At 45.7% G+C, this 26,834-nt stretch overlaps 1 protein-coding gene across 3 annotated transcripts in view; it reads right to left on the bottom strand.

Annotated features, from left to right (window-relative positions):
• The window catches only part of Abcc5 (ATP binding cassette subfamily C member 5), a 92,710-nt gene that overhangs the window by 25,149 nt on the left and 40,727 nt on the right, over positions 1–26,834 (bottom strand). For all 3 annotated transcript variants that reach the window (XM_050146305.1, XM_050146306.1, XM_050146304.1), the window contains exons 11-20: positions 24,352–24,708; positions 20,594–20,665; positions 10,357–10,481; positions 10,166–10,238; positions 8,687–8,890; positions 7,657–7,800; positions 4,171–4,273; positions 1,760–1,944; positions 1,201–1,347; positions 837–966 (exon numbers count right to left, since the gene is read on the bottom strand). In XM_050146305.1, the coding sequence (XP_050002262.1) occupies positions 837–966; positions 1,201–1,347; positions 1,760–1,944; positions 4,171–4,273; positions 7,657–7,800; positions 8,687–8,890; positions 10,166–10,238; positions 10,357–10,481; positions 20,594–20,665; positions 24,352–24,708 (1,540 nt within the window). The remainder of the gene's footprint in view (positions 1–836; positions 967–1,200; positions 1,348–1,759; positions 1,945–4,170; positions 4,274–7,656; positions 7,801–8,686; positions 8,891–10,165; positions 10,239–10,356; positions 10,482–20,593; positions 20,666–24,351; positions 24,709–26,834) is intronic.

Genomic DNA, 26,834 nt, shown 5'->3' with positions numbered 1-26,834 from the left:
TTTGCCACAGACTCCAGTGCAAGGACTGAACAGTTCTAGTCTTTTGTCTGACTGCTTGTGTGTGTGTGCATCTGTATGTGCATGCATGTAATGTGTGTGCACACAGGTGTGCATGTCTAAGTGTACATGTGTAAATGTGCACAGTGTGACTACACGTGTGCAGAAGCAGAAACATGTCATGCACCAGTTCCAGTAGTTGTTCCTGGTTCCTTTGGCTTCTTGCCAAAGCCTTACACTGGCCTACTGTGCCCTGAAACAAGGTCCTCCTATGGAGCTGACCACCATGCAGCAGATAAAAACACTAACTCTGAGGTGAAAAGATCTGAACCCAATTCCCAACATGGCCAAACAGCTGTTTAACCTTGGGCAAATAACTTAGCCTTTCTGGATATAACCGTCTTGGGTACTGATGGGTACCAACAAATGCCTTACAGCTGTGTGTGGAGTAAGACAAGGTACATAAAACACACACTGTTGTTTGCTGCACTGCCATCCCTCAGTGAAGGTCAGGAGGATGATGGAAAACTTTGAGGTCTGGTGCAGCATAGCCCACGACACGAAGCCCCAGAAAGCTCATTAGAAGCTGCAGCTGCACTCTGGGATTGAAGACCACCCTTCCAAAGCCCCTCTGCTAACTTGACCCTCTGACTTTATGTTCAGGTCAGATAGGCAGAATGAGAACTCAAAACATCCCTGATGCAAATGCCAGAACTCTGTTTTCACTCGCAGGAGCACAAAGCTGCACCTTCTCTTTATTTGGGGGGAACCCAGGAAGGCAGGAGGCGGTGAGCACTGTTGGACTCCAGAGCAGGAAAGAAAGGACCAGTGAGAGATACCTTCATCCATGTCTTTGGAAAACCTGTTGAGAATCCTTCCTGTTGGGGTGGTGTCAAAAAACTTCATGGGGCTCCTAAGGATCCTTCGGAAGAGCTCATCATGGAGCCGGGAGGAGGCTCTCAGTGTGCCCTGGGGAGCAGAGACAAAATGATCATGGCCCAGAGACCTGGGTACTCAAGGAAGGCCCAATTCCTCCTAATGCCGGTGACCACTCTGCAGGACACCCATTCCCAACACTGGGGTCAGTACAAATGGTCAGAAGACATAGGTGGCTAACAGGGGCCACCCAACTGCATACAAATGCCACAGCAAGCCGTTGGCATGATTTGGGGAGGGTATGCCACGGCCCACCCCCTGGTGCACCTTGACAAAGACAACTCCTCGGATGGCTTTCAAGAGCAGCATGACTGCCATGGAGAGGGCGTAGACGCTGGCGTAGAACTGCATGTACGGGTGGTCCTTCATGCTGTCACTCACAGAGCTTCTGTTCCCTTGAAACACTGTGGTGTTCTGGTTGGAGGTAAGGGAAGATTCCTGAGACACCTAGGTCATTTTCAGCTCAAGGACAGAAACACAGGGAATGACCTAGGACTTGGTCATGGCAAACACAAAGAACCTACCTACTATACATAGCTGCTCTACTTACTGACTAGCTCGACAGCCCCTGGGGTAGCCAGGGACTTTTTCTATTCTGTGAGACTACATTAAGCATCCTTTCCCCCATCTGCGCACATCCCTGCTCAATGCTTTCTCTCCTTCAAACTGTCTTTCAACTGACACACAAAACAAAGTCAGACAGATTACTGACGTTTCTAATGTTTCTCTTTAGTGGAAACTACGGGAGAGCCCTAAGAACAGTCAGGGGCTGGGGAAACAAGGCCACATTTCCAGACACAGAAGTCTCAGTAGCGAGTAATCTCACCCCACTTCCTTGCTTAATCCAGTAGCTCAACCACCAAGTGCTGAAGGCAGTGCTGCCCACATTCAGCATGAAGAGGACCATGATAACCAGGAAAGCCAAAGGGCCCCCTGCTGCCTGGATGTAGACACCATAGACTGACCAAGGCACCGAGCCTTGCCCTTTCTCTTCCACCTGCACAAGCTGCCCTGGGAAAGAGGGAAAAAGCAGGACTTTAGAAGGGAGGAAAACTCTGTAGGAAGCTGTGGATTTGGTGAGGCACTACACCCCGCCCAAACAACCCACCCATCAGAGTTTAGTCATGGAAACTAGCTTTGGTGGGCAGCAGGAAGACCTGATGGGCCTGGACCTAAGTTAACTAGTCAAGCTACAGCCAAATAATGAGGTAACTGGGTAAGTTACAGCCAGCACTTCTCTCCATAATCGCCTGAGCACACTGGCAGGGGTTTTCAGAACCTAGGGTTTGGAACTGTTCAATTGATGAATCCTAGTTTTCCAGCTGGGCTCTATTCCTTCCACTCCTTTGGGGCATTTCCCCTTTAATATGGCTGTTGCCTTCAGTTCAAGTATACAACAGAATAACAGAACCTACAGCCTCAAAGATCAGAATTACCTCCTCTCTGGCTGGCTGTAGTGGCACACACCTTTAATCCTAGCACTTGGGAGGCAGAGGCAGGCAGATATCTGAGTCTGAGGCCAGCCTGGGCTACAGTGTGAGTTTCAGGACAGACAAGGCTACACAGAGAAACCCTGTTTTGGGAGGAAAAATTTTACCTCCTACCAAAACACTCATTCACTGAACCTTTTTTCAGCACCATCTATAAGATGAGGCCACACAGTTCCCTGCCTGTCAGAACCACAATGAAGACAATTGTCATAGTTTGGCGGACAGGCCGTTGAAACATAGAAACATGCACTAAACGCAATAACAAAGCCTATTCCATTCCCCAGGCTGAAGGCACCAGGATTAGGCTGTTTTCTAAACTCTCACTGACGGCTAACATTATGTTTCAAGTTTAAACTACTGTGGTCAAGAAGTCTGTAAGACAAAATTCCATTCTCTCTAACCTAAAAGCCTCACTGGGCTAAGGAGGGATGCTTCCTGGAATGCTAAGGCAAGTTAAGGGGCATCCTGGCTTGTACAATTTTAATGAAACTTGTGTACCCAAGAAAATGGTCACAATGTTAACCACTACTTCCACCTCTGTAAACAAAGCTGCTCAATCAAGATAACCAGGACTCTTACAAGACATTTTTTGCTATGGGCTTGTGACCTCACTTAAACATAGTGTAACCTTCTGACTGCAGGATGCATGCCTGCACATAAATGGAATGCAACCACCACATGCTTCTTTGCCTTTATAAACCCTTGACTCTCTGGGACTTGATGCTACATCCTGGGAATCCTGTGTCCCAGGTGCAGCCCTAGCCGCCTAGTATCTAAATAAAAAGCCTCTTTGTTAAGATTATTCTTGGTCAGACTGGTGAATCTCTGAATGACCCCAGACCTTTGGATTCCAGGAAGAATAAAACCTCACACGATAGTTCCCCACCCAGGAGGGTAGTTATCCATACAAGCAGGGCTGCAACATGGAACAGAAGTGACGATCTGTAAAAAACAGACAGATCCCCTCAAGACCAGGACAAGGATGGGCAAGAACCACTGATGAGGACTGCACGCCGCTTGTCCCGGTTCTCCCTGTTTAATCCGAAAGCTTGTGTCAGAACTCTGAGGTGAACATGGCTTCACTCAGTATCTCTTCCCAAGGAAACCATGCTGAATAACATCCTTTCTTAATTTCATCACTACTTGGTATACTCAGAACTTGGCTGAGCCGTTAACTGTTGTTACCAGAACCCAGGCTTTTGTCCTAAAAATTCTAGTTATTAGGTAAGGAGGTTCAATGATCTCAACAAAGAGATCATCGAACAATGACATTTCCTCCTGATTTCAAAGGTGACACACGCTTCAAATTCACAAACATGACAATGCCTCCATTACAGCAAATAGCTTCTGAGACTCTCAGGAAGTCCGAATAGGAAAACTGACACCTGTACCTCCTCTGGCTGCTCTCTGCAAACAGCACCAGGACCAGGTAACAAGCCTGCCAGTCTAGCACCGGGACCAGGTAACAAGCCTGCCAGTCTAGCACAGACTCTAACACAAGGCACACTGGACACCCAGCTTTGAATGGGATTTCAATTCAAGTACAGAGGCAACTGGAAGGAAGCAAAGAAAGAAGGCAGGCACCTGGGTCAGCTGTAATCACCTGAGCTGACTCCACCCTATGCTGCAGAAAGGTCAAAGGATCAAAGGTTATCGGGCTTCCCTTGTTTGGGCACACCCCAAGGCACACCCACCTCCACACAGCTTTGTTCCTGATAAATGACATAACTCTCACAAACGTCCTTACCTTCCTCTGACTTCACTGCCTTCTCCTTCTTCACTGACCCTGGTTTGGGACCCTTGTCTTGTGATTTCTTCTGTGAACCACTAGCTTCCTTTTTTGAATTAATCTAATAACATTGAAAAAAAAAAAAACTCCAGTCATAAGATGTTCATTCAGATGAATGTCTACAGGATACATTCTAGAGAACCATTCACTGACTAGAAATATAAATAAAAGATACACCCAAGTTCTTATTTATTTTTGATGCCAGGTTTCTGTGTCTAGTTCACATTAACCCTGATCTATTCAGCCTCGTGAGTGGTGGGATCACAAGCAAGATGCCATGTCCGGCACACCTACATTCTTAAGAAAGTCACCTACAATAATCTACATTAATTTCTTGTACTAACTCAATCCCTTCAATCTTTTGGGATCCAGATTCCTACCCTGATAGTCTATTGACATTTATTCTCTACTGAGCCATTCAAGACCTAACCTCCAAAACAAGATTATGTCAATAATGATTAATATACAGTCACTATATAATTATTAATAATATAGTTGTATTGATAATACTGTTAATTTTCTATAATTGATATATTAATATAAATCATTATTAATACTATTCTTCAATTTCTCCCAGTGATTAAGTAGCACTGGGGTCACTTCCATTCCTGTTTCTGACCTGCCACTACTCACTCAAATCCAGAGATGCCACCATTTCCCTCTGCTACCACAGAAGAACCCCAAACTTTCCTGCTTGCTTTTGCAGGATCTCTGCATTCTGGCCGGGGCTGTCAATTCCCCCTCATTTCACTGCTTCCCATAGCTCCCATTCTCCAGCTACTTGACTTCACACCATTCCTTAACCGTAGTTCAAATTCCCACTGCTGTATCTTTGTCCAAGTTAGGTCCCCGCCTCATTCCAATCTCAGACATGGACGTCCCTATTCAGATGGGTTCAAATATTCCGTCCTCTGAAGGCAACTTACATTCCTCTGCAATAAAGCTCACACTCCCCAGTACTCTTAGCACACTGCAGTATCTGGTTAGAATTAACTGCAAGCACGGAAGCACTGGTCTGCCCTGCGGTAACTAACCTTCCATGCCTTCCAAGGCAAGGATGAGTTCTCACGCAGGGCTATCCACTACTCAGTACCTACTGCCAGAACTACCCAGGACAGGGCACAAGGGTAATAAAAGAGAATTCAATAAACTGAATCTGAGGCAAACAAACAAAAAAACACCAACAAAAACCCTATTCAGTGCTCTCCAAATTCCTTCTACATCTTTAGAAATTTTCCTCTGTACAGGTCACTGAATTCAATTTTACATGATATTATCATATCTCCAGCAGGCTTACCAACTAGACTTTCCAAACACACAATGATCTGTATGCTGTCACTTGCATTTTAAATAAACACTGATTGGCCAGTAGCCAGGCAGGAATCACAGGCAGGGTGACCAGGCAGGAAGTAGAGGCAGGGAAAAGAGAATTCTGGGAAGAGGGAAGTTTCAGTCTGCATTCGGGGCAACCAGACACAGAGGAAGTGAGATGTGACTGCCTCGCCAAAAAAGGTACTAAGCCACGTGGCCAACATAGACAAGAATTATGGGTTAATATAAGTTATAGGAGTTAATAAGAAGCCTGAGCTAATAGGCCAATCAGTTTATAATTAATGTAGACCTCTGTGAGTTTCTTTGGGACTAAACAGCTGCGGGATCAGGTGGGGCAGAAATCTCTGTCAACAAGCACCAGCGTTCATTTAAAATACAATGACAGGGTACAGAACATTGTGCCACAGCACTACAGTAAAAATTTAAAACTATGAAATCCAGATAGAGCTGTATCTAGGACAGAAGATAGGATTCTAAAATACTTACTTCACTGCATGAGTAAATATTTCCATCTGTGGATCACTTACTTGGGGACGCATATACATATTAATGGATGCAGCAACCTTAAGTAGTTAGTATGATGTGTGTGTCAGGGTGCACATGCCATGGTGCACATGTGGAGGTCAGAGTACAACTTGTTGGGTTCTGGGAGTTGAACTCAGGTGGCCAGGCTTACAAAGCCAGTGAGATTATCCACTGAAGCATCCTGTTGGCCTCTTAACATTTGGAACGCATACTTCCCAGCTAAACATTCTAGCTGTTCGGTGTCTAGCTTTTGTTCCTTGGACAATTTCATATTTTAGTTTCTCTCCTTCATATTTTCCCCTCCAATTCTACAGTGCTAAGGTAATAATCTGGTGAGTGTAAAGCTTCCCAGAAGTCATGGCGGATCATAAAACTTAAACCTGAATCAAAGTGTCTCTATGGATGTCCCTGGCAATCCCAGGAAAGTTGGAAGCCTAAAAAAAGGCCTAACAAATCAGGTATGGATGGTTAGCTGCACTGCCTATGAAATCACAAGAGTGAAACACTGAGGTAAGACACGAGAGAGGGTCCCAGGTAATGCTACTTCATGTCAGTCTCAGAATGACCTGGCAAGCAACGTGGCAGCCTGAACCCCAGTGCAGTCACCCTCAGGACTGCAGGAGACATGGAGGCTGTCAGAGGGAAGCATGGCCTCTGAGACCACTCCACACATGCCGTGTTTGTCCTAGCTTGGAGCCGCATGAAGGCACGGGAAGCTGGCCTCTGGGTGTTGCACAGGAGGTGTGCAGGTGCAGATACAAAGAAACCTGGGATCAAACCATCCACATCAGCAAGCTGTTCGACCCAGCTGAGCCTCAACTTACCCTCTAAGGGAGAGAGAACCATATTTGATGTGGGATTCACCTGTGCATGCTATAAATGTGTTTTATTACCACTGGTTAATAAAGAAGCTGCTTTGGCCTATAGCAGGGCAAATTATAGGTAGGCAGGAAAACTAAACTGAATGCAGGGAGAAAGAGAGGCGGAGTCAGGCAGACACCATGTAGTCGCCCAAGAAGGAAGATGTGAGATAACAAACCATGAGCCTCATGGTAAAATATAAAATAATAAAAATGGGTTAATTTAAGATATAAGAGCTAGCTAGGAATACGCCTAAGCCACTGGCCAAAATGTATAGTAATTAATATAGTTTTTTTGTGATATTTGGGTATAGGTGACCAGGAAACAAAAATGCAGTCTCCTTTTTACACATATTTGGCCATATATCTCTAATAAAATGCCAATGGAACAGTATCTAAAGGACGTAACCCAGAGCACCTAAGTGCCAAATCAAGGTCCAAGACATCATGGGTCATTTCCAAATGTACACAGCATTTAATTCCTTCCTGACACCTCACCTGTACATGCAGAGAGCCTCACACCGCTTTAACCGTGGTGGAAGGAGCCTAGTTGAGACCACTTATTAGCACACAGTCTTTAAATCTCACCCTATCCTGCTCTCCCACAGGAGAATGAGCAGGTGAGCACAGCACAGAGGTCTGGTCACAGGAAACACAGGCTCTTTCCATTTCGCTGTCATCATGTCGCCCTGAGCAGAAATGAGACCACAAACCCAAAAAACCTTACCTCAACTGGAGGTGTCTCTCCCAGCAACAGGTTATTAAAAATAGCAGCGTAATCTCCGTTTAAGTTCATCAGCTCCTCGTGGGTACCTCTTTCTGTAATGCAGCCTTCTCTCATGAAGATCACTTCATCACAGTCCACGAGGTACTGGAGACAATGGCAAGGACAACACAGAATTGCTGATATTCATGCAATACACCCAAATATCCCATCTTAATCTGGTATGCTCGATCAGAGATGACTCGGCTGTCCCTTGGCAACACAAGGATATCTTAGATTGTCAAAATAAGGGGAGAGATACCACTGGTATAGAGTGGATCAAGACCTGACTGCACAGAGCAGACCACCCCTAACCCCCATCACACAAAGAGTCACCAGTCTTCGGTGTTAACAGTCTCAAGACGGACAACCTCTGCTTTAGTTTACTGTACCCTATGACACAGGCCAGATAGTATTTCCTATGATTCTGAGGGTGGAGCTGCACAAACTTCCCATTAAATTTCTGAGGACGGTGGCACGGGTCAGCCTGGTCTACAAAGCGAAAGCCAAGTCAGGGATAGACAGCAAGACTGTCTCGTATCAAATAACTAATTCAAATCCTTTCACTACATGCAGAAGTACACAGGTTTTCTAAAGCAACAAGGGACACTGGTCCGCCAAATTTAAACTGACAACTCAGACAGCGACAGTCCTGAGCAGACCTGAGATGACCGTCTTCCCGGATTGATGGAGTTAAAAGGCAAGCTGCTTGGTGTCTTCCCTACAGACGCAACCACGATGCTTTCTACCAAACTAACCCATTCCCAACCACACTCTATGTCCAGCTGCTCTTCTCAGCCCTTTTACTTGCTGATCTACATGCAGAACCAGTATGTTCCAAGGACTCCTGATTCAGACAGCCAACTCAAGTACTGGTACATTGGTCACGAGGCTTTTTGCGAGGAAATGAAAACAGTAGGAATCTCTAGTTGTCTCAGAGCTAGCTGGCCCGAGCCCTCCTCTTTGTACCAGTCTGGAAGAGAAGGTACCATACCTGTAACTGGTGTGTAACAAACAGAACTGTCTTCGACTTGAGGTGCTTCCGGATAGCACTGTTGAAGATGTGGTTGCCTACGTGGGCATCTAAGGCACTAAGGGGGTCATCCAGGATGTAGATGCTTCTGTCACTATACAAGGCCCGAGCAAGGCTGATTCTCTGGCGCTGTCCACCACTCAGGTTGGCTCCTCGCTCTCCAATCTATGAATCCAAAAGCAAAGGGAAGCCCTCAAATCCAGAATGGTCATCTTTCCTCTCCCCTACCCAAACTGACTCGATCTTCCTAAGGACTGGAGGGGTCCCCGTCCCACAACCATCTAAGTACCAATCAGACCTACACGTGGCTTTGACTCTGCCCAGGTCACTCTCTTCCTCACAAAGTTTTCTAAAACAAAAAGTGGACCATTCTTTATCCCTGCCTAAAACCCTTCAAGACCCCTGAAAGAATCCAAACAGTTACATACAACCTCCCATTCCCTGAGATTTAGGACATGGACACTAAGAACCCATATGACATCATCCCTTTCTCTGCACTGTGCCTGCTTGACTGTGGTGCCACCTCTTCTGGGAACCTCCTCCAACTTCTTACTCATCCCCATAGACTTTTTATTTTGTGCTAACTTATCTGGGTCTCTTACCCCCTTACCTACAAGCTTCTTCTGCATACAAACTACAGTCCTAGTCCTTTACAGTTCCAATACCAGGCAAAATAAAACATGCTATCAATCAGAGATTCTAAAACTTGGTATGTAGTTTATTAAAATCGGTTGATTAAGAGTGTAACTTAACATTGTACATTTCTAACAAGTTTCCAAGTGATGCTGATGACCTGATCTGGAGACCAAGATCTGAAAGCTTAGAAGCTAATTAAACTACTACTAAATCCATCTGGTTTGAGGGTTTAACTGAAGTCAGCTCAACAAAAGAGCCAGACACAAGAGCCTGCTCAGGACAGAGGACGAAGATTTATTCTAAGGCTCTCCTTACCTAGTAGAAGGCAGATGAAATGAGAAAGAAGCTCAATATGTAATTGCTTTACTTGTAGTTTAAAAAATATTTACTCAATTCTTTCCACCACCCCACATCTCAATGGGGTCTCATAATATAGCCTTGGAACTTGCTATGTAGACCAGGCTGGCTTCCACCTGCCTCTGCTTCCCAACTTCTGAGATCAAAGGCATGTACCACCATGGCCTGCTAAAAAATATTTAAACAGAGCAAAACAAAACTATTTGGAATCCAAACGTGATATGCTTAAGATCTGCATGTCATGTGTTTAGGTATATTCACTAGTATTTAGGCTGACCAACAAAAAGCCTTTCTGGCATAACGGTTGATGAAAGCAAAATTCCCCGTGTGGCTCTCTCCTAGGAGACACTCTCCTAGCAAGGGGTTCTGCCACGTCCACGCAAAGTCCTCCAGAGCTCTTCCTACAAACTGTGCTACGGTGGCCTGTCAGGGGAAGAAGGCTTGTACCTCGGTCAGGTCGCTGTTGGGGAGAATAGCCAAGTCAGGCCGCAAGCAGCAGCTGTTCAGCACTGAGTTGTATCTGAAGGGCACAAAGTGACAGCAATCAGGGACGTGTTTACAAAAAGACCCTCCTGAAAAGGGCTGCCTTCTCTGACACACAGCCAAAGGAAAGATGACAGAAACCAAACACGTCTTACCTTTCTTCATCAAACTCCTTGCCAAAGAGAATGTTGTCTCTCAGAGTGGCATTGAGGATCCAAGCCTGCTGGGCCACATAAGCAAAGGTCCCACTGACTGCAATGCTGCCCTCTAGAAGTGTCATCTAGGGAGACAGACATCATCTGTCACAACACAACACTGCACGAGCCCACAGACAGCACTTCACACCATCAGTGGGGATGAACAGAGCCTAAAGTCTGGACCACTTTTAGGATTTTTTGGACATAACTCCAGATCACACATTGCTCTAAAGAAAGCTACAGCAACAAAGAAAATGTTAGCCTTACTCACATGAGATGGGAGTCTAGCATAACTCACATGACTACACACACACCCTGCACTCAGCAACCCCATGGCTCTTTCATACCCTCTACCTGTAAATTCACCTCACTATGAAAGCACAACTCTAATCTTGGTTGTCAACTTGACTGCATCTGGAATAACTAAAACCCAAGCAGCTGGGCACACCTGCAAGGGATTTTCTTGACTGGAGCAGTTGCTGTGGGGGGACCCACCCCATGCTGGGCACACAGGCTGGCAGGCCACATGAAAGGACATGGAAGAAAGCAGCTTTTACTTTTTGGCTGCTTGCCCACTCCTGCTGGGAAGTCCATCCAGCCCGCTGCTGAGGCACTACTTCACTGGTATTAGGACCTATTTCTCTGAGATCCTAAAACAGACAGAAAACGAGCTGAATCCAGCCTCCTGGACTGAATAACTACCAGATTCCTGGCTTCTCTGTTGGGGACAATCATCGTTGAACTAGTAAAATCTCAATCTGTAAGCTACTCTGAAAAAACACGTGTGTGTGTGTGTGTGTGTGTGTGTGTGCATGTCACTGTTAACAAATCAACCGCCAAATGGTACCTGGTTTTCTGTTGTACATATACTTGTTTATTCTCTATTGTATATACATTTATTCTACCTGTTCCTCCTAGAGAACCAAAATTAATACAGATTGTGGTACCATGAATGATTCTAGAAAAAAAAAGACGGTAAGGATGAATTTTTTTAAGTACATAGAGTGTAGACTTTGCAATTCGCCGATACCTACAGTTATTGAAGCCTCTCCTAGAAGCAAAGAAAGCACTTATGGTGTGAACTACTTGACAAAGCTATTGAGGTAAGTTTGATTGCCCTGGTTCACCTACTGTAAGAGACAAGGAATTCAGTGACTCAACATATAAAGCTTTTGATAATCTGTAGAAGCTCAGGAAGATAATGATGCTGGTTGGCTGCTTCTAGCATCTCTGGGTAAACTGACAACGGAAAAGAATGACTTCTAGCACTGCAGGAAGCAGTACAAAGGAAAAGAATGAGCCCTGAAAAAACTGACCGGTTCCAGATGCAGATACACAGTCTAAAGGTTTCTAGTGTGCCCGGGAAGAGAATAGGAAGCCACAGAGTTGTGGAAAACCAAATCACAACCCTTATTATAAGACTGGCTGAATTACAACAAAAATCCAAGTCTCAGCCTTTGGAGGCTATCCGTGGTTAAAGGGCACTGACTGGTGACTTCGAACACTGTTCTGAAGGATGTGTCTCATCTGAGGAAGCAGTATCTCCACCTCAACCTGCTTTATTGTCCTTCTCATCTCTGCCTGGAGAATTAATCCTACATTATCTGCAGAGTGCCCAGTGGCCTTCCCTGAAGGAGATGTTGGGGAAGTGTAGAGGAGGTAGGACGTGTAGTCCATGAGGAGGAACAATACACTACCAGAGAGAGACGCCATGCTCAGCTCTGCCGGATAGACACGATAGCTCTGCGCTCTGAGGCAGACGCATGAAGCTCCCCAGGATGGACGTAGGTTAGAATCTTCCCAGTAAGCGCACCTTGGGGTGCTTACACGCATTATTAGAAATGGGCTAGTCCAGGTGCGAGAATTAGCCTGTAAGGGCTAGAGTTCATGGGCCAAGCAGTGTTTCAATGAATACAGTTTGTGTGTTATTATTTCGGACATAAGCTAGCCAAGCGGCCGGGGTGTTGGGGACGCAGCCCCGCCGCTTCCATATTTCAACATTTCTAAAAATACAGTGGTTATTATTGTTATTCTTGACAAAGTTCACCATGTTCTGACAATGTTGAAAATCACCTTGCCTGAAGCAAATAAAAATCATAAAATAAAAAAAAAAATACACTACCAGAGTTTAATGTATTTGTTAATTCGTTCAGCGCAAGTCTGGGGAATATGTGTGGGATAATGGTGGAGAAGGAACGTAAAACTGGACCAGGTTGCATTTTTCAACATGGACGGACTGAGGGAGACGCTCGGTTTAACAGAAAGTTTAAAAAGGGTGCCAAAAGTTCCTTCACTTGGGTCCTGAGCATTCGTCATAAGATGGCCTGTTGAACAGGAGCTAGAGATGCCTGATATCCCTTACTTATTGTTGATGGAGGATGTGAAGGCTCAGGAAATTGCAATGCTAGAATTTTCCACTGTGTAAAATTTTAATCCTCCACAATGAGAAGGCCCAGAAGACATGCCCAGCACTAATGCTATAAGGTACAAAATGTTGAGGGGGGAGAGGGGTGTTAAAACCAAAGCCCCACTCCCTACCCCCACTCCCCCACCCCGTCATGGTGCTGGTGACGGCTGACACTGGCCCAGGTAAACAGAAAAATTGTTACTGGATAAACAGAGAACTTCCTTAAACCCTCAGGAACCTTTCTTAATCTGTCCTCCAAGGTCAATGTAACTCAGACAAAGTTATCTAGCTCCTGGTTGCATAAATCAGAACAGCCTGCATCAGCAAAAAGATGCCCACCCTGCTGTATATAAAATCTGCTTTTCTGGCATTTTGCTCTTCTGTCACCCCGCATCCCCCCCCAGCCTTGGCAGTTTGGTTCCCAATAAACCTTTTTTTCTACCCATGGAGCGGTCTTATTCAGTGGGCTCACTGCACCCTTGCTTACAGGAACAGCTGCGCACTTGAAGAACTTTGTCATCACCGTTTTCCTTGTGGCAACCTTAGGACTGCAGAGGCTACAGTTTAATCGGATGAAATGAACGCACTGGGCTTATTTGGGCCCAGGAGTAAGGCGGGGAGGGGAGCCATCTGGCAACACTGAATCGCCAGAGGTAAGGTGATTGTAGTTACTATATTGGCAGCCCAAGCAAAGTGATGGACTTAAGAAATAGTCTGACCTATGACAGGCAGCACAGGCAAAGTGATTTTTTTATGGTGGCACAATTCATATGAATTCTTCAGTCTCCAAGAAAGAAATAGATAAAAAGTCTATCATGTTTTTGTTTGATCTGTATAAGCAGAAAATTCCCAAACAAATTAAGCTCACATTTGATCAATAGGGAATCTTAATCTTAGTCTACGAACCAATTTCCAGATGTGAGCCAGTTTGCAAACCCAGAACCCTGAGAATGAAGAACAGCCAGGTCCTTGATTGGTCCGCAAGCTCCCTCGAGGAAGAACCCTGATAAAATATCTAAGAGTTTTACTGTCTAAATTTCCCCCATCCTTCCCCAGAGGGACCTATGACCTTTTACAGGGCAAACCATATGCTGGGAGAAAGGAAACAGTCAGACTTTCAGGTGTTATGGATACTGGTTCTGATTGACCCTGATTCTGAAAGACCACAAGAAATATTGTGGCCATGCAGTCTAAGTAAGGGCTTAGGAGGTCAGGGACTGATGGAGTCTCAGCTAATGTTAGGGTTTCAGTAGGACAAACTCATCCTGTAGTTACTTCCAAGTCCCAGAATGTGTGACGGGAATAAATACAATTAGAAACTCACAGAATCCATGACCTGTGGAGCCACAGCTAGCCTAGTTGGAAAGACTAAACGGAACATACAGGAGTCGCCTCTGTCAGGGATGACAGTGGACCAAATCCATGCTGCATCCCTGGGGCAATGACAGAAATGACACCGCCATGGGAACGAAGATGCAGGGCTGGTGGCTCCCACGCCTCTCTTTAGTACCCTGTCTGGCCTATGCAGACCATGGAGAATGCCTGCTGACTTACTGAATGAAGGGTCCAGGAATACAGGAATATAAAGTTATAGACTTAGAGAAATGAGAACAGAAGCTAGCAGCTTTGTTAGGGACCAAAGGTTAGCGTTTTTACAATGGCTCTCTGCAGTTGTGGGTTAGATTTTTACAATAACCTCCTGCCACTTACGACTGACAACTGCCATGGACCAAAGTTAACTTTTAATAAAGGTTTGCATGAGACTCCTAGCATACATCCCATCCCATAAACTTTAACTAAACATTCCTATGTGACTTTCAGCTTCCCAATGTTTTGTATCCTTCCCTGCTATGGGAAACAGTTGGGCCAGAAAAGCTGTCAAGTGCTTTGCAAACAGAATTCTCTGTGAAGAATATCTGCAGGCTTCTGTAAACAACAATTTAGCTAAAACTTTATTAGTGAAATTGTAAATCTTAAAATGCACCATGTCTCTGTAACTTTGAAACTGTAAAAATTCCTTTGCTCACACTTAATGGTTACTTCTTACTATAAAAAAGGACATGGAAACCATCCCCACTGCCACAATTTCAGAAGCCTGAACTCTGGCTATGGTCCTAGGTAAGCTTTGTGTACTCCATGGGTGATTTTGGAATTAAGTTTGCTTCTGGTTTCATAGACTTTGGTGGTCTGCCCCCCATTATTTGCATGCCCCCAGACCCAAAAGAAAACTTAATAGTCGTGACCCCTATTGATGCTGCTATACCAGATGCAGAGCCCTAACTTGAGCAGATTGACCTCATGTCTGCAATCAGAACATAAGCTCTCGTTGCTGCTCTACCATCATGCCTGCCCACCTGCCGCCATGCTCTCTACCATGACGGCCATGGACTCCCCCTCTAAAACTGTTGGGAGTAAGCCCCAAGAAACTCTGTCTTCTATAAGTTGCCTCGGTCATGATGTCTCTTCAGAGCATCAGAAAAGGAACTAAGATAGTGGGCCTATTTGGATTTGGAGACAGCACATCCTCACGTGGTGTTACTCTGCTAGCTCTGTGTGGGGGCTAGAACAGGAAAAGGCTCCTCAACAGGTCCAGGCTGCTGGGCAGGCTGCTCTACTGCATGGACCATATTACTCAGCAGACAAGATGGTTCTTGAGGTGCCAGTGACTGACAGGGATGCTGGTTGGAGCCTTTGGCAGACCCCTGGAAGTGAATCACAGAGGAGTCCCGTAGTATTTTGGAGCCAGGCTCAATCACCATCTGTAGACAACTATTCTCCCTTGGAGAGACAGTCTTTTGACTGCTATTGGGCATTAGTGGAAAATGAACATTACAATAGATTACCCAGTACCATGCAACTGAGCTGTGTACCATGAGCAGGGTGTTATCTGACCCACGAGCCATGAAGTAGGACGTGCACAGCAGCAATCCTTTACCAAACAAAAGTAGAACAGACATGATTGGGCCTGAGCAGATCCTGAGAACCCAACCAAGATACAGGAAGAAGTTACCCACTGCTTCTGGTTTCTACTCCTGTTAAAACAGTCTGCTCCCAGCATGCACCTATAGCCTCATAGGGTGTGCCCTAGATTAGCTGACGAAGGAAGATAAGACGAGGGCCTGGTTTACTCATGGTTCTGCACATTATGCAGGTACCACTCAGAAGTGGACAGCTGAAGCATTACCACCTCTTTCTGCAACAACCCCAAAAGATACCAGTGAAGGGAAATCTTCAGAGTGGGCAGAACTTCAGGCAGTACACATGGTTATACATTCTGCCTGGAAGGAGAATGGCCAGAAGTGTAATTTACTATTCATGATCTATATCCAATAAATTGACTGGATGATCATGGACTTGGAAAGAGCATAATTGGAAAATGTTAGGAAAACGTTTAGGGAAGAAGAATGTGGACAGATCTCTCCAAATAAACAAAGTATGTGGCGACACTTGTTGTCACATGTAAATGCTAAAAAAAAAAAAAATGACTTCAGATGGAGGAGTTCAATAATCAAGTGACAGGATGACCTGTCCTGTCAACAGCCAGCTTTGTCCCAGCTGTCACTGCCCAATGGGTACATGAACAAAGTGGCCACAGTAGCAGCAATGGAGGCTATATGTGGTGGTCTGAATGGAAATGGGCCCCAAAGGCTCCTATGTGTGACTACTTGGGCCCTAGTTGTGGAACTGTTTGGGAAGGACTAAGAGGTGTGGCCTTCTTGGAGGAAGTGTCTCTCCTCCAATGAAATTTTTCTTTGATAAGAGTTGTTATCTTTGTCATGTCTCTCTTCCCAGCAATAGAACACAGGTAAAACACTATGCATGGGTGGAACATCAAGGATTTCCACTTAGCAAGGTTGACCTGCCTACAGCTGCGGCTGCGCACCAGATCTGCCAGCAGGAGAGACCAACACTGAGCACTCCCAATACGGCAGGCACCATTCTCTGGGGTGACCAGCCAGTGTCCTGGGAACAGCTTGACACTGGACCTCTTCCTTTGAGGAAAGGGCAACACTCTGCCATTACAGAACAGAAACTTCACTCTGGCTGTGATGTGGGAGTTCATTGTCAATTTGTTGTTTCATTGATTAATCAATAAAGAAAACTGCTTGGCCTGATAGGTCAGAAAATTAGGTAGGTGGAGTAGACAGAACAGAATGCTGGGAAGAAGGGAAGTGAGCCAGATGCCATGCCTCTCCTCTCTGGGTCAGATGCCATGGATCCAGCCGCCAGGTCAGACATACTGAATCTTTCCTGGTAAGATACCACCTCGTGGTGCTACACAGATTATTAGAAATGGGTTAAGCAAGATATGAAAGTTAACCAAGAAGAGGCTAGATATAATGGGCCAAGCAGTGTTTAAAAGAATACAATTTGTGTGTTGTTATTTCGGGTCATAAGCTAGCCAGGCGGCTGAGAGCCAGGTGGCAGGAACGCAGCCCACTGCTCCTTCTACATGGCTGTAGATTTGTCTTTCCTGTACAGGATGCTCTGCCGAAACCACCATCCATGGACAATACAATACCCATCTACCACCATAGTATTCCACACAGCACTGCTTCTGACGAGGAAAACCTCTTCACAGTCAGAAGTAGGGCAGTGGATCCAGGTTCATGGAATTCACTGGTTTTTACCATGCTTCCCACCATCCTGAAGCAGCTGGCCTGATAGAACAATCAAACAGCCTTTTGAAGACACAGTGCCAACTCGGTTGCAAAAGGCTAGAGGCCTGGGTTAAGGTTCTCCAGAAGCAGGTATATGCTTTGAATCAGCATTCAAGACATGGTACAGTTTTCCTATAACCAGAATCCACAGGACCAGGAATCAAGGGGCTGAAAAGGGAACAGTTCCACTCATCATCCCTAGTGACCCACTAGGTAAATTTCTGATTCCGTTTCTGAGACCTTCGGTTCTGATGGCCTAGAAGTTTTGGTTCCAGATGGTGGGGCACTCCTGCTTGGAGACACAATAAACATTCTACTGTACCAGAAGTCCAGAGCCCCCACCCCCAGCCACTGAGTACTTCTGGCACCCTTAAGCCAACAGGCTGAGAACGGATTAACAGTGTTAGGTGGAGTGATTGATCCAGATTACCTGAAGGAAACTGGATTGCCTCTCAACAAAGGAGGCAAAGAGGATTATGTCCCGAGTGCAGAAGATATTTTAGGGTGTCTATCCATGCAGGATGGCAAAAGGCACACGCCCTTCAGAAATGGAAGTATGGGTCACTCCTCTATGAAAGTCAAGACCAGCTGAGGTGCTGTCTGAGGATGGAGGAAATGCAGAAAGGGCAGTAAATGAAGGTAGTCATAAATACTATCTAAGGCCATGGAACCAGTTGCTAAAACTTAGACTATCACTGACATGAGTGTTTCTATCTTGTTAAGAATGTGCTAGTGCATGTATACATCTACATTAAATGGTATTTGTGTTTTATTTCTTCTCCATGTAATGTACCCTGGGCTGAAATAATAACAGCAGTTACCACACTATGCTATCAGACACCAAAAGACCAAGCATTCCTCAAAGGATATTGCCACCTAGTTTAAAATAGTTTAAATTATGACCTAGTTACTGTGTTTTCTACAGAAAGTAAGCGTGATGTGACTGTGTCAAGTGGACTTGTGATGGGTAATCTTGTTTTTCAGCTTGACTACATTGGAAGCAACCAAAACCCAAGCATCTGGGAGGGATTCTTGACTGGATCATTTGATGTGGAGAGACTCACTCTAAATCTGAATCATTTGAGGGCTGGAGACCCACCCTAGTTCTGGCTTCCAACTTCTGGTGGTAGCCCACGGAAAAGGACATGGAACAAGGAAGCTTTTACTTTTTGCCTGCTTGCCCTCACTGTTGGCAAGTCCATTCATCCCACGGCTGAGGCATTACTTGGCTGGTATTAAACCTGTTTCAGGATTCAAATGTAGACTGAAAGCCACTGAGACATCCAGTCTGGTGGAATGAACAGCTAATGGATTCTGACCCTTCCACTGGGAGACAGCCACTGTTGGACTAGCCAGAAGGAACACAGCATGTAAGTCATTCTAATAAACACATACTTACATATTATGAATATATATACATATATATCCATTCTATCAGTTCAGTTCCTCTAGAGAACCCTGACTAATACAACAAGCAAGAAGGCCTTTTTTGAAGTTCCCTGTGGAGGGTGCCATAAAAATTTACAGCCAGAGTCACCAGGGGAAGGTGGCCAACTTATCTACCTGACTCATCCAAGATGTTGACTAGACCAGCTCCTTCTGTGAAGCGAGGACCAGAGAGGAAAGAGAATTCCAGGTTAGCTAGCAATCGACGTGAACAGCATTTAAATAAAGATTAGCAATCTTCCTTCCAACATGCAGAGGCTACATGACGAGCCATGGCTTTGATGTGTTTTCCATCAGAGCCTGATTTGAACTGATCCAGCAGTTTTGCCATGGTTCCTTTGACACCAACAGCAGACTTCTGTTCTGAGTAGAGGATGCTAACACTGTGAAGCAAAGCCTCATTAATCAGTGCATGGAGTGTTTGACAAATAAGCCTGTCCGGGTGAACAGCACCGCGTGTGTATGCAGGCTTACCTGTCTACAAACTGACAAGCAATCTGCTATGCACAAACCTGTTCACAAGTCTACCTCTCCTGGCTGCTCGTAGCAACACTGTCAGCTAAGAGCTACACTCTAAAGAAAGGGTAGGGAAAGGGAATGACCAGCACTATCATCCTCTAGTCAGACAGGCTGCCAGGGTTTGTTCCACAAAAGCCAAAACCCACTTGGTTTAAGCTTAACTACTGCCCAATCACCCCCAAGAAAATGCAGCATCTTGTAAGCATTAAATAGCACTTTGAAAATGACCTGTCCTGCTCCCATGAGCCCCAGTGTCATCACAGGTCCTCACAGGTCCTCAAATTTGGCTGATTATGAGAAAACACCTAACAGGCTTTTGCTTTTTACAAACACCAACAGGATGGGAGTGTATAAATAATAAAGCAGAACACAGTCCCACGCTCGAGGAGGACCATAGCACACCATGATGGCTGGTACCAAAAAAGACAAGGAAACTGTCCCCAATATAGAGGTCTCACTGTCCTAACACAAGTGAGTTTCAGAAGGCCCCATCTATCAGGAGGTAGCAAAAACCGCACGCCTATCCTCATCTGCGTCTAAGTAAGCGAGTTAATCCTTGTTTAAAGGCATGCAGGTACCTGCTTTTCTCTGATAACTGGGTTCCATGCACTCGGAGAATCTGCGCTCACCCTTCCTCCCTCCCTCACAGTACGGAAAGCATCTGCGAGGCCCCCTACACTCTTCACTCGCTGTCTCCTGATGTACTTGTGTATCTAGATGACTGAGCCTCTCTCTGGAAATGAACTCCCTGAAGGAATAACCACCGTGGACTCTAGGATGAGGATCAAGTGACTGTGCTTCGGAATCCAACTGTGGGGGCTCCCTTAATCACTCTGCTGCTGCGGCAGTGTGTGGTCATCTCTCTTCCCTGCTACTTCTACCCCTCACACACCCGCGGCATCCAGTACTTCCTGGATAAGAAAAGGCACCGGGAACAAATGACGCCGGTGCCGCATCTATTTGCCACTCATCGGGTATTTATTGTGCCCCTTGCAGACACAAGGCTGGTAAAAGCTCATTGATTAAGAGGCACGGCATAGACCACTGTCCCATTGTCCCCACCTCTACTGTCTCTTCAGTAGTTGAGTTTGTTTTTCCTGAGACATCTGAGCAGAGCCTGAGAAAGAAGCAGGAAAGACCAAGGAAATAACAAAAATCTTACCTGGCCTAAGATGGCTGAAATGAGAGAGGTTTTTCCACTTCCCACACTGCCACAGATTCCAACCAGCTTGCCCTGGACAAAGCACACAGAGAGAGGGACATCAAACTACAGCCACTCCTCCTATGAACTTCCAGGGAAAGTTAATCGCTATATACATCATGGTACACCACAGGCACTTGGAGAAAGCCTGCCTCGTGCCTACTTTAAGTAGCCAAAGTTTTGGGTTTTTTTATTTTTATTTTTTTAATTTTTGTTTTCCCAAGGCAGGACACTTTAAAATTGTTTTATTGTAATCTTTCTCCAGAATTTATTTTCAGTAAGAACTACATGTATTATTATATCCCATTAAAATATTAATTTTTATCCATTGTTTGACTATTTTGTTTGTTGTTTTGTTTTTTAAAGGCAGGGTCTCTCTATGTAGTCCTGGCTGCCCTAGAACTCGCTCTGTAGACCAGGCTGGCCTCAAACTCACAAAGATCTGCCTGCCTCTGCCTCCTAAGCGCTGGAGCTAAAGGCATACACCACCACACCTGGCTCAAAATATAGTATTTTTATACATCAAGCTTTTCTGTGAAATATTTTTCAAAACATGAGGAATATCTACACTATCAATACCCCAGAAAAGTAGAACACAAAGTCTGTGAGTTTCTAAGTAGACATCTTCAGTGTCCTCAGACAACCAATATCAAGACCCAGCCTGCAGATGCCCAAGGTCTGTGTGTCTGTATACCACGTGTGTCTATATACCACGTGTGTGTCTATATACCACGTGTGTGTCTATATACCACGTGTGTCTATATACCATGTGTGTCTATATGCATATGGCTTGCACAGACCCTCCTAGCAACTTTAAATCACCCCTAGGTTACATATAACATATATAATACAATGGAAACAGTTGCTATAAATTGCTTAAGGAATAATGACAAGAAAAAGAGTTGTTGTGCTCAGTATATACAGCTGTTTCACAAATATTTCTAACTGGTTGGTTTGGATGTATAGCTTTGCAACCAATAGGTATAGAGAGCCAACTGTCTAAGAAGGTAAGATGGTAAGTCCCCACTCAGTAATGCTGTAAGTTTTCAAAGACCATTGACTTTTAAATGTCTTTTTCTTTTTATCTTATATGTATGTGCATTTTGCCTTCATGTATGTCTATATACCCCTTGTGTGCAGAGACCAGGAGAGGATGTCAGAGTCCCTGGAACTGGAATTACACTCAGTTGTGAGCCACCTGGCTTTGCTGGGCATTGAACCAGGTTCTCTGGAAGAGCAGTCAGTGCTCTTAACTATTGAGGTATCTCTCTAGCGCTGGCTGTCCTAGAATTCACTCTGTAGACCAGGCTGGCCTCAAATTCACGAAGATCCACCTGCTTCTGCCTCCGTAGTGCTGGGATTAAAGGCGTGCTCCACCATTGCATGCTCAACAGCTGACTTTTAAAGAGAACTACTTGTTTGACAGTCCTATGTGATGGTGATCAAGGCCCCAAGAGTGGGAGGCAGGGTAGAGCAGTAGGTGACTAGAATTCCAACTCTACCCACATCTGCTAATTGTGTGTCCCAATGCTCCAGAGCACCTGTGTCTCTGTCTCCCTCACTGGGCTCTGAGCACCGGAGGAAGGTTAGTTAGTCACTGAATCAAGTATTCCATTACAAACAGAAGAGTAAATTCCAGTTGAAGAGGAGAAGCCATTACCTAAAAGAGCTGACCAGTGATACAGTGGAACTGCCCCGACAATCAGGAACAGTTATCAAATAAGACGCTTGCTAGGAGTGAAATGAAAACCGACAAGGAGCTGTAAGTGATGAACTGCACTGAGAGTTTCAGGTGACCATCAAGGACTGTCTTGCTAAGAGCAGAAAGCTTTCTGCTGTCTCCTTGGGTCTGCCCAAGGCACCACTAGTATCCCCGATGCTGCAATACCCTGCTTCAGAGCATCCTTCTGTCACCTTTGCCTCCAGACTCTCGCCCGTCTCCTGCACTAGAGGAGCAGCCCTTAGGGCTCTCCCCGTTTCCTTCCTTGTCTCTTTGCACATTCTTCTGAACCCAGCAGGTCATGTGTAAGTCACAGCCAACTCTGCAAATTCTCCATCACCCTTCTTCCTCCGCGGGTGACACCCGAGTGTCATGGGAGACTCAGCCCCACTGCTCTTCATCTTCATGGCCTGCTGTCATCTTCCACGCTCCTTGTGTCACCAACCAGCACACTCCTGATGGCAGCCTCTATGCTTCTGTTATGCCCACCCCATCACCTTTTTAGACAGGGTGTCACCATGTATCAGGCTGGCCACAAACTCATAGTGATTCCACCTCAGCGTCCCCTGAGCTGGGACTACTGACGTGTATCACCTGGCCTGGCTAAACCACTCTTCAGACAGAGCCTCTCCTTAGAAAACCAGTTGGAAATGCGAGCACAAGAGTCGCTGTTCCAGCTCCTTTGTCATCACAGCCTGACACAGAATGTTCCATTCGCTTCTTTGTGTCTGTCCACTAGAATGGAAATACCAGAGAGGGAGCTGTGACTGCGGAGGTTTTGCTGCTGGACTCTCAACCCTCCAACAGTATTTGATGTAAAGTTGGCACCAGGCGGTGGCACACGCCTTTAATCCCAGCACTCAAGAGGCAGAGGCAGGCTGATCTCAGAGAGTTCGAGTCCAGCCTGATCTACAGAGTGAGTTCCAGGACAGGTTCCAAAGCTACACAGAGAAACCCTGTCTTGAAAAACAAAAAACAAAGAAAGAAAGAAAGAAAGAAAGAAAGAAAGAAAGAAAGAAAGAAAGAAAGGAAGGAAGGAAGGAAGGAAGGAAGGAAGGAAGAAAGAAAGAAAGAAAGAAAGAAAGAAAGAAAGAAAGAAAGAAAGAAAGAAAGAAAGAAAGAAAGAAAGAAAGAAAAGAAAGAAAGAAAGAAAGAAAGAAAGAAAGAAAGAAAGAAAGAAAGAAAGAAAGAAAGAAAGAAAGAAAGAAAGAAAAAGCTACTGAATGAATGTCCATCTGGGGCCCCTAGATGTAGTCATAGACTGAATCTTAATTAAGACCTCAACCTGAAATCTCTGTTCAGCCATGCTTTGAGAGTCCAGGTCTGTATTAGCTGAGCGAGCTATATTAGATACCCAAATCATCTTTCACTCATATTTAAAAACAATCACAATATCGTTGTTAAGAGCAACACTGAGGGGGCTAGAGACGTGGCTCAGTGGTTAGGAGCACATGCAGCTTTCCTGAGGACCTGAGGTCAGTCCCCAGCACCCACATCAGTTGGCTCACGACCACTTGTAACCCCAGCTACAGGGAACCTTCACTGTCTTCTGGCCTCCAATGGCACCTACAGGTGGACATGTAAAATTATAAAAAGGAAAAAAGGCAGCATTGAGAATACCCTTTCTGTGCCAAGTTCTCTGTGATGTACACCCTGGTGGTAATAAGGATCCCACACAGTTACAGCAGTGGCTGTAATAAGAACAGCTTACATAGAGCAGCCAGAAGATCGCACAGAGCAGGGGCTTGAGGAGCCACGTGAGGGCTTCATCTCCACATTAGTAAAATGAGCATCTCAGGAGCTCATCAGTTATTAATCCTGTTGCTCATTATCTACTCTTGATGCAAAACCACTCACAGCCAGAGTACTCTGCTTAGAGGGAGGGTCCTACAGAGTGGGGTGACGCAGGAGACAGTGGGAGCGGGATACAAGCAGGGAGGGTCCTACAGAGGGGGGTGACGCAGGAGACAGTGGAGAGGTACAAGCAGATGGCTCTCACCTCTTCAACTTCCAGGTCGATGCTGTACAGCGTCCTCTGCAGGCGCGGGCTCCCTGTAGGAATTTGCTTGCCTTCTTCCTCTTCCGGACTGGGCCGCTCATCACTATCCAGAAGGAGGTGTCCTTTCTGCTCTGCCAGCACCGCCTGGTGCTCAGTGTGTTGCAGCTGCCTCGACTTTTCTTTCTTGCCCCTGGTAGCCCTCTTGTCTTTTTTCATTTTGGGGGTCAGCTTGGGCGAGTTCTGAATACTGGAGTGGGAGGAGTCCCATGCCAAGGTGGCATTTTTCATCTCTATCTTGATGTGAGGACTGGCCGGTTTGTTCGTTATCATGTGAACCTCTTCCATTAGAAACAAACTCTGATAGGAGTTGTGAGAGAGGTGCAAAGGTGAGTCACTGGATCAAGACCAGGGAGACAAGCTTATGGCGTACACTCACGTAGCAAAACACATCAGGCTATACAGTGGAAGGAAGCTGAAGAGCAAAAGGTAGCTCATTAGTGTAGCCTCATCTCAGGACTGACCCGGGATCTCAGGGCCTCGTCCACTGACCTACCCTACCCCCTAGGCGAAGTTACACACTAAGGTACCCTGCTTTTTCTGCTGGCCTAATGTGGACCGAAGGACGCTTAATAACTGACGGGGATATGGAGTCCCTCGTACGATCACTTGTAGGTTCCTGAGTGATGGCTGGGAAACCCCAGGGGTAGGCTGACCCTGTACACAGACCGTCACCATGCCATTGTCCTTCCAGACCACTTCTGTAGAGCGAATGCCTGCCTACTGCCCTCATCCATAGCCTGGCACCTATTGAGAGAGGCTGAACTGAGACGGGCACCAGCCTAATTGCTGGGCTTAGAAAACACCTAAGCTGAGGGCCTGCATGGAAGAGAAGGTACCTCCCTGAGAACAGCTTCATAGGAGGAGTGTAAGGCTCTTCTCGCAGCTCCTACTGAGTTATTTCAGAGGGAGGAAATGGAACATCAGACAAGGAAGCATGGCTGAAGTTAGAGCTGAGATTCTGATTCTGGTTATACTCGGACCCCTCTTAAACAAGGAATTTTTACAGCGCTCCATCACAGAGGAATTTTCAGATTTTTTTAATTTAACTTAAAACATTTTAAAATCTTTAGAGAAAAGATGGCTTGCAGGATGAGGACTCTGCTTACTCACTAAATACCCCAACTTAAAGTTCACAAGCACTATGTATATAATGGAGTATCTCATTTTTCCCTTTCTCCTGGATCCTAGAATCTGCTTTCAAGGAGAAGGGTTAAGCAAGGGTCTCGCTGAACTGAACAAGAACAGCAACAGACATGCTAACACAGACAGGGGTGGGGAGCCCACAAGGCCCCACCCCTACACAAAGAACTATAGGTAACTAAGGAATTCTAAAGAGTCGAGACATAGTCCTTCTCAGGGACAGCACACTAACTGGTTATCCAATACCAAATGGTCAGCTCTGAAAACACACATAAGTAACATTATACAGACTGACCAGGTTGTATTTATATATTTAGGAATATATGTACATACACATATATACATACACGCATATATGCATACACACATATATGCATACACATACAGACAGACATATATGTATATGACATATATGAAAACAATGAAAAGAACAGGCCATAAATTTGAAAGAGAGCAACAAAAGATATATGTGAGGGTTTGGAGGAAGGGAAGGGATGGAGAAATTATGTAATTATAATTTCAAAAATAAAAGAAATAATTAAAATAAATCTTAAAAGAAAAAAAGGGAGGGTCTCGTGTAGTTCCAGCTGGCCTCAAGCTCCCTAAGCACCTGAGGATGACCCTAGTCCCTGACCCTCCTGCCGCCACAGCTGGGACCGCAGTCTCTCGCCCTGTAAACCTCCATGTGTCCTAACCATCCCAACTGCCCAGAGAGCCTTCACTGTGGCTAGAGCCTAGGGGACACCCCATCTGTGAACAGCTATGGAATTCACACATCCAGAGCCTTCTAAACACTGGGCTGAGGATGACATCAACTGTCCTGACACCTCCAAAGAACAAACCCACACGTGGATAAAACGTCCTCCATTTCCTTCCCTAACGTGTCATTAGAAGGATGAAGACACGCCTCACTAACGGTTAAGAGAAGCACTGGTGCCTGCTAGTGTGCACAGCTTTCCCGGTCCTCCCACCTGCTTCTCACAGTGCTGACACGCTGAGCGGACACTCAGCTGAGAGGTACACTGCCAGGACAGCAGTCCCAGACACAGACACTGCCAGTGCCACTTTCCACGAGGGTGCTGACCACTGTCACCACTTCCGAGCCCCTCGGTGGGGGGTCCACCGGTCGCTGAGGCAGCAGAACTGTGAACGAGCAGCCAGCCTGTCCCAAAACAAGGCCCTCTACAAACCAAGGGAGAAAAGCCGCACACTTCGCTCATCAGAAAACTCAGGTCAGTGTGGGGGAGTGGGAGTGCTCACGGAGCTGCCAGATACCACACAAC

The sequence above is a fragment of the Alexandromys fortis genome, unplaced genomic scaffold (assembly GCF_014885135.2).
Source record: "Alexandromys fortis isolate MF-2015 unplaced genomic scaffold, M_Fortis_MF-2015_v1.1 scaffold_56, whole genome shotgun sequence".
In the NCBI taxonomy this organism is placed as follows: Eukaryota; Metazoa; Chordata; class Mammalia; order Rodentia; family Cricetidae; genus Alexandromys; species Alexandromys fortis.
This window is presented reverse-complemented; position numbering and strand designations above follow the sequence as displayed.